This window comes from Ochotona princeps, chromosome 29, assembly GCF_030435755.1.
Source record: "Ochotona princeps isolate mOchPri1 chromosome 29, mOchPri1.hap1, whole genome shotgun sequence".
NCBI classification, from domain to species: Eukaryota; Metazoa; Chordata; class Mammalia; order Lagomorpha; family Ochotonidae; genus Ochotona; species Ochotona princeps.
Genome location: NC_080860.1, coordinates 5,467,780 through 5,475,592, shown reverse-complemented (window position 1 = coordinate 5,475,592; position 7,813 = coordinate 5,467,780). Strand labels below are relative to the sequence as shown.

General features: G+C 44.8%; 1 protein-coding gene across 1 annotated transcript; it reads right to left on the bottom strand.

Moving 5' to 3' along the window:
• Nucleotides 1-240: 240 nt before the first annotated feature.
• On the bottom strand, nt 241-3,667 carry LOC101530648 (disintegrin and metalloproteinase domain-containing protein 1-like). Its single transcript, XM_058656631.1, has 2 exons — nt 860-3,667; nt 241-820 (listed from the first exon to the last, which is right to left on the bottom strand). Exons 1-2 carry the CDS (start codon nt 3,251-3,253, stop codon nt 536-538), a joined length of 2,679 nt encoding a protein of 892 aa, XP_058512614.1. The 5' UTR covers nt 3,254-3,667; the 3' UTR covers nt 241-535.
• Between the last annotated feature and the right edge of the window lie 4,146 nt (nt 3,668-7,813).

Below are 7,813 nucleotides of genomic sequence, written 5' to 3'. Positions count from 1 at the left end.
GCAACATAGGAGTAGTCAGTCATATGTAATATTTCTGTCCTAATGGGTAATTAGACTGGGATGAATAACTCTATCGAGTAGGTACATTATATGAACAATGTGATGGGGATTGCATCCCCTAAATATTTTTATGTGACACAGAATTGGCCCTATTGAAGCAAAACAATAGGAACAAAGATTCATGAGAAAAACAAATAAAATTGTTTTGTGAAATGTGAAAAAACAAAATTATAGAATATGTGCAATTTCATACACGAAATATAACTTCTTTACTAAAATGAATATTAAGTGTGGGGGGGTAACCTCTTCTCCCGTTGCAGAATCATTCTGCTGACATACAGTCCAGTCAGAGCCACTGCAGCCATCAATTCTCATTTCATATTTGCTTCTTTGATCTTCATATTCCCACTCAGTGCTGCACAAGTTTAATCTATTTGGCTTCACCCTCCACTGAATTTCTGCCTCAGGTTTTCCATTTGTTTTCATCTGCTTCCCGTTTTGGTGCAGTCTCTTCTGGAACTTCTGACTGTAAAGTTTATTCTGGTGGAGGTGCCTCTGGAGGTGGGGGTGCCTCTGGTGGGGGAGGTGCCTCTGGTGGGGGAGGCGCCTCTGGTGGGGGAGGCTCCTCTGGTGGGGGAGGCGCTTCTGCAGGTGGGGGCGCCTCTGGTGGGGGAGGCGCTTCTGCAGGTGGGGGCGCCTCTGGTGGAGGAGGTGCTTCTGCAGGTGGGGGTGCCTCTGGTGGGGGAGGCGCCTCTGCAGGTGGGGGTGCTTCTGCAGGTGGGGGTGCCTCTGCTGGTGGAGGTGCCTCTGGGGGTGGGGCTGCCTCTGGAGGTGGCGGGGCCTCTCTGCGCTCAGGGGCCTCCTCTGGTGGTGGTGGTGGTGGGGCCTCTGATGGGACTTCCTCCTCGGAGGGGAGCTCTGATTCAGATTCCTCCTTTGACTCCACTATTGACACCACTGCCGACTTCACCTCAGTGACGAGGAAGGACATTATGATGAGAACACACAAGACTACTATAAGAAAGATAGGGACTACGAAAAATAATACAGTCAGGTTATCTTTGTCTTTCCCTTTTACAACACGAGAAGTATTTGTGCCTGAAATTATCGTTTTATTAGACGGCTTGCCAGGGGGTCCACTGTCCACACTACCCCCATTTCCTGGATATTTGCAGTAAGGAGGGGCATAGCCCCTATCACAATGACAGTGCTTATAATTGTTGCAAACTCCTCTCCCGAAACAACTTTCATCTGGTTTGCAGGTAGAGGAGGATGCCTTGTAAACAACGCATGTATGATCCTTGCAGACTTTATTCATGCCACAATAAGTGTCACTGCTCACATCTCCGTAGTCAGACTGATCATCGTTGCTGTCTATGCTCCAACACCAGTCATCGTGATGAGCAACCTGGATCACTGTATGCTGAGGTGGGATATATGGCACAAAATTAAAACCTGTACATACAAGTTTCCCACATAATATGTTATCACCTACACATGGAGCATATGTTGGTTGACTTTCAGTAGTGCGCTGACAGTTTCCAAACCGGTTCGCTTTACTGTTCAGTGAAAAGTAACAGTCTTCTGGAGCAGATCTTGCAGGTGCTCCATATATACCCAAGCATTGATTATCAGGGTTCTGACACCTACCCGCAAGGCAAAGGTAAATGCTGTCACATGATGTGCCATCTTGCATGTAGACATCTGGAGGGCACATGCCAGACCTACCAGTGCAGTACTCTGGAAGGTCACAATGATCATTAATAGGACGACATAAAGCCCCCTTTCTTTTAATCCTACATTGTATGCAGCATAATCCACTGCTACACTGTGCACCGTACTTTAATCTACATGTTGAGTCACAGCAAGGGTCCAGTTCACAGGCAGTACCACAGTCACACTGCTCTGAGTCATCTACCACTCCATTGCCACAATTTCCGGTCCTGCGCACACGACTTCTGTGCCACGGCTTGTTAAACAGGCAGGCCCCTCGGTGTTCACGAAGAAAGTGGTAGAAGTAGTCAGAGCTGCAGTTGCTGAAGCTGCTTTCTTTAGTGACATTTTCACCCATGAGGCAAAAGGGTCGATCTTTACAAGCACAGGCTGAGTGGTCATGCAGAATGCCAAGGTTATGCCCAAGCTCATGCACCATGAGTGCTGCAAACAGGAGGACGTCTTCATGATGGAAGGATTCCACAGCTGCCGCAAACCCCCCTGAGCAGGCCCCGTTGAGAAACGCCTGGCCCATATTCTCTCCAGGGTGATGCCCAGTAATCATGTGGGCAACATCATGCCTCACATGATGGACGAGCTCCTCTTGTCTCCAGCTGTTGAAGTTTCTGAGTGTGACTTGTAAGTCTTCAGCAACCTCTACCAGGTTCCTCTCAGTCCAAATCTCCATTCCAGCCAGCACCACCTCTGTGTTTATTCCCCTAGTGAAACTGTTGACCAGAGCAATGATGTCCATGACTCTCTGAACTGTCTCATTGACATTCCTGCCCCACATCTGGAACCTCTGGTTGTCGACCACAACAAACATCTCCACATACTTGATATGTGACCACAAATAGGTCAGCGCCTGTGAGTTAGGAAGCTTCTTGCCACCTAGTTGCTGACTGATAGACACCCCTTGGCCGCCTTTGAAAGTGGCACCACAGGAGACTCGAGTTCCATGTGCCATGGTGTACAACACATGTTCAAATTGTTTGGAAGAACGTAAGGGCTCAATGCTATAGGATGTCTCCCCCTTAACCAGAATGCCCCTGAGGCCTGAACAGGTGTTGATAGACACGAAAGAGCCTGGCACCCCTTCTATGTAGCCTTCATAGTGGCAGTTGTGTGGAATGAAAAGCATTTCTTGCTCTAGCACCCCATCGTGATAGCTGTAGACTGGAAAGTCATTCACAAAATAATCTCTCTTCACATTTAGGTGAACCAGGTGCTTCTGGCCTTGTATAAATAGTACATATGAGGACTTTCCCCCTGGTTTTGGATTTCTCTCAACTGGCAGATTCTCAGGAATAATTATTTCATAGAAAGAGTAATATGTTGAACTCAGGTGACAGTATATGCTTGGTAAAAAAATCAACAATATCAAAATTTCTAACCTGAGATATGAGAGACCTAGCTGTAGCCATAACCTTAAGTTCCATTTCTGTTGAGCCCAAGTCTGAAGCTTTGTCTTAGCCACTTGCTTCACCTGGAGAGAAAGCAGGAGGGAGGCGGAGTCTCTCAGTGTTGCTACCTGTGACATGGCCCTAGCGCATCAGTTGATGAGACAGGGTCTGTGTCTGTCAGCAACAGCTCTTCTTGGACACTCAGGGTGGTAGCCCCAAGTTTCTGCTAGCTCTCTTCAGTTGGCTGCTGTTTAATTCTGAATCTTACCGGCTTAAGACTGTCCTTTGGTTTTTGCTTGTCTTCTGGCCGTCAGTAGTAGTATCATTAGAGTATTTATGACTTCCTTCCAACACCAACAGCTTTAGTGTTCCTTGGCTACATTTCCCTTTTATCTTTACCGTGAGAGATACACAAAGCAGAAAGCTGGTAGTGACTCAGCTAGTACTGTAACTCAGGAAAATTATGCTTTATCCCAAGTCCAGGCCACACTACTTCTGAGAGCCGTTAATCTGCTCATTCTTTGAAAACCAACATTCTGGCAGGGTGCTGATGGGGGGAGGGGACAAGGATTCTCTGGGGATCCCCAGCCAGGATTGTTTTCTGTTGCCCACTGCCTCTTCTCATTTCTATAGTATTCAGGATGCCATTTCTCCATTCAGCTCTCCTGTGTCAGTGACTGGTTTTTTCCCCTCCTTTAATTCAAGAAAATCTGTATGTGCATGTCCTAGTTTTCATATGAGAAACATATTCTTTACCAAGCTTTCCTAATGTAAACATTTTAAGAGTTAAATGAAGTGATCTTCTATTTTAAGAGGGAAGTCTATAAGGGACCAGGATCAAAGTTCAGTTCCTCCCAAAAGAACAGTCTGTGGGTAAAACACTGACTGACCAGATATTTTGTTATCATTCATCAAGAAAATAAAAATGAGCTCTAAAGAACTGTTAAGTTTATTTACTTAACAGGCAGAGTTAAGTACAGATAGAGCTGTCATCTGTTAGTTGGTTCTGTAAATGCCCACAGTAGCCAGGGGTGGGCCAGAGTGAAGCTCAGACCTGGGTAGTCAATCCAGGTCTCCCGTGTGGGGAACCAGGCACTCACTTTCTGAGTCCTCACTCCTGCCACCTGGGGTGCACATTAGCAGGAAGCTGGAACTTCAGCCTGGCTCTCTACACCAGGAAACAGGCATCCTAATCAGCAACTGAGCCAATAACCTGCTCAACAAGGTTTGTTTGTTTTTATTTTTTGCTGTTTTTCATTTTACGTGGAATGCAGAGAGGCAGAAATAGAGACGGGGATCTTCCATCTGCAGCTTGGGCTACACCAGGCAGAAGTCAGAACTCCACATGAATGGCAGGAACCCAACCAAGTACTTGGGCTATCCCTGCTGCCTTCCAGGGTTCACATTAGCAGGAAGCGGACTTGAAAATGAAGGAGTTGGGGGCCTGGCACATCCCAAATGGGTGCTGGTTCTAATCCTGGTTGCCCCACTTCCCTTCCAGCTCCCTGCTTGTGGCCTGGGAAAGCAGTCGAGGACGGCCCAAAACCTTGGGATCCTGCACCCGTGTGGGAGACCCGGGAGAGGTTCATGGCTTCTGGCTTTGAATCGGTGCAGCTCTAGCTGTTGTGGTCACTTGGGGAGTGAATCATCAGACAGAAGATCTTCCTCTCTCTCTCCTCCTCTCTGTTTATCTGACTTTCCAATAAAAATAAAATAAATCTTAAAAAAAAAAAAAAGAAACAAAAGAAAGAAAGAGTTTAGGACTCAACCAGGCTCTCCTACAGGGACTGCAGGTCTCACTTTACCATGGTGCACACACCTGCCTTTCAGACTGGATTGTTATGTGTTTCCTTGATGTACTTGGAAGAACAAATTTAAAAGGAAATTTAAGCCTGTTTACCACTTCCTTGCCCAGTTTTCCCCCTGTCCATTCTATAATACACTAAAACAAGGTTTTACATCTTTTATCTTACATAAACTGTTTTTACATTAAGATAGATATTTATAGCATATTTTTAAAATATACAGCAATAAAAGTTTAATGATATACAGCTGGATTTTTTACATTTTATGTAAGAGCAAAGCTTCTTAAAATATGCATTTTGGAAGATGTCAAAAATTGTAGAATGTTTCCCAATGTCTCAACTGAAACAAACAGGGAAAATTATTTGATGTGATAAAATGAAGAATCATAATCAGGGAGCAGTTCGTGTTCTGGCTTTTCTACTTCTGAACCAAATCTCTACTAATAAACTCGGAAGAGTATCAGAGAATGGCTCCAATGTTTGGGCTACTGCTATTTATGTGGGAGATCCGGATGAAGCACCAGGCTCTGGATTTGCCCAGCCTTGGCAGTTGTGGCTGTTAGGAGAGTTAACCAGCAGATGGATAATCTCCCTCTGTCTCTCCTTCTGTCTGTGGAAATCTGCCTTTCAAATAAAAAGAAGTCTTTTTAAAAACTTGTGGTAAACTCTAAAGGTATCTGAGTGACAATTTTTAAAAAGAAGTTAGGAAATCATGCAAAAAAACTGAAAACTGTAACTTGCTACTATACAAGGACTATTCTTACAATGTTGAATTTCCACCATTGCAGGTTTTTAGAGAGGTCAGTAGGTTTCATTCCAGTAGGTATGAATATTGTGATGTTGACTGACCCAGTTGTTAAAGTAGAATTTATCTAGGTATAAATATAGAATCAAAACTCCACTTTTAACACTAAACAGTACAGAGTCCATTTGGGAGATGTGTTCAAGGAGCTCCACTGGCCCACCTTTGAGGTACAACAGCTGAATATCTAAGGTTTTCCTGAACCTCCAACCTGGTGCTCATCTTTCTGGCCAGATGAGTTCAGCTGAAACATGGGTAACTGAAGCTCAGATACTCACACTGAAATGAAGTATTTGGGGTACCCTGCCCAAATTCATTTGCTATGTAATGACAGGGCAAAAAGTCATCCTGAGTCTTTTTTTTTTTTTTTTTTTTTAAGATTTTATTATTATTGGAAAGCCGGATATACAGAGAGGAGGAGAGACAGAGAGGAAGATCTTCCATCCAATGTTTCACTCCCCAAGTGAGCCGCAACGGGCCGGTACGCACCAATCCGATGCCGGGAACCAGGAACCTCTTCCGGGTCTCCCACGCGGGTACAGGGTCCCAAAGCTTTGGGCCGTCCTTGACTGCTTTCCCAGGCCACAAGCAGGGAGCTGGAAGGGAAGTGGAGCTGCCAGGATTAGAACCGGCGCCCATATGGGAACCCCGGGGCTTTCAAGGCGTGGACTCTAGCCGCTAGGCCACGCCGCCGGGCCCCATCCTGAGTCTTTAAGGCACCCAAATATCAACTTTGAGAAGGTAATAGTAGACTGGCTATGCTAGAAGTTCTCCCTAAAAAGACAGGAACTACTTTTCTGGCCCCACAAAATACTGAACTTCTCTGCCTTAAACAAAACTACGTATGTTCAGAGATTATAGAAATAGGTGCTGATTTTTCCTGACTACAAGCAGTGATTTACAAGATCGCATTTTAGGGCTGGCATTCTGGTATAGTGGGTAAAAGCATCACCTGTGGCATCAGTATCCCACATGCGTGCCAATTCAAGCCCCATATGCTCCACTTCCTGTCTAGCTCACTATCAATACACCTGGGAAAGCAACAGATGGCCCAAAAGCTTGGACCCTGAGACCAGGAAGAAGCTCCTGGCCCAGCTATACCCATTACAGCCATGGAGGCTAAACCAGCAGGTGGAATTTCTATCTCCTCCTCTGGCATGAAAGTAAATGGAAAAAAGAAATATTTTTTTACACTGCATTTCAGTAAGAAATAGAACGGCCTTTAATTCAACTCACAGCCAAATTTTCTGTCAATGAACAGTGAAAAAAAGAAAAATTGTTCTACTCCATTGTCTAACTCTTAGATTTTCCCATCTTAAAAAAAGAATCTTCTTGACAAGGTTTCCATTTATAACACGTATCATCCAAGATTAATGAACTTTATCTCAAAATACATCTTGAATTAGACCATTCTCCGAGCTAATAAGGTAATTCTTTTTTTTTAAAGGTTCATTAATTTTATTGGAAAGTCAGATCTACAGAGAGAAGGAGAGACAGAGAGGAAGAACTTCTACCCACTGGTTCACTCCCCAAGTGGCTGCAATGGTCAGAGATGAGCCAATCCAAAGCCAGGAGCCAGGAGCTTCTTCTAGGTCTCCCATATGCATGCAGGGTCCCAAGGTCCTGGGCCATCCTTGACTGGTTTCCCAAACCACAAGCAGGAAGCTGGATGGAAGCAGGGCCACTGAGACACAAGCTGGCACCCATATGGGATCTCGGTGCATGCAAGGCAAGGACCTTAGCCACTAGGCTACCACACCAGACCCAATAAGGTAATCCTTAAAAGATGCTTTGTGTTTTTGTGATATATTTCCAGAGAGTCACACATTTATGGGGACATATTAAAATGCTACCTGAGGACATACTCAGCAGAGAGGTTAAAAAATAAATCAACTCTGAGATTGAAAAGAAAATGGGAAAAACTGAATAATGGAAACTACACATCCTCTTGCTCTGTTCTGTGAATGGGAAATTTGCCTGCTGGCTCTTTTATTTGCCAATGCAGGTACCAACCAAAAAGTGCTTCAAGGATCCTATGCAATAGCCTAGTAGCTAAAGTCCTCACTTTGCATGCACCAAGATCCCATATC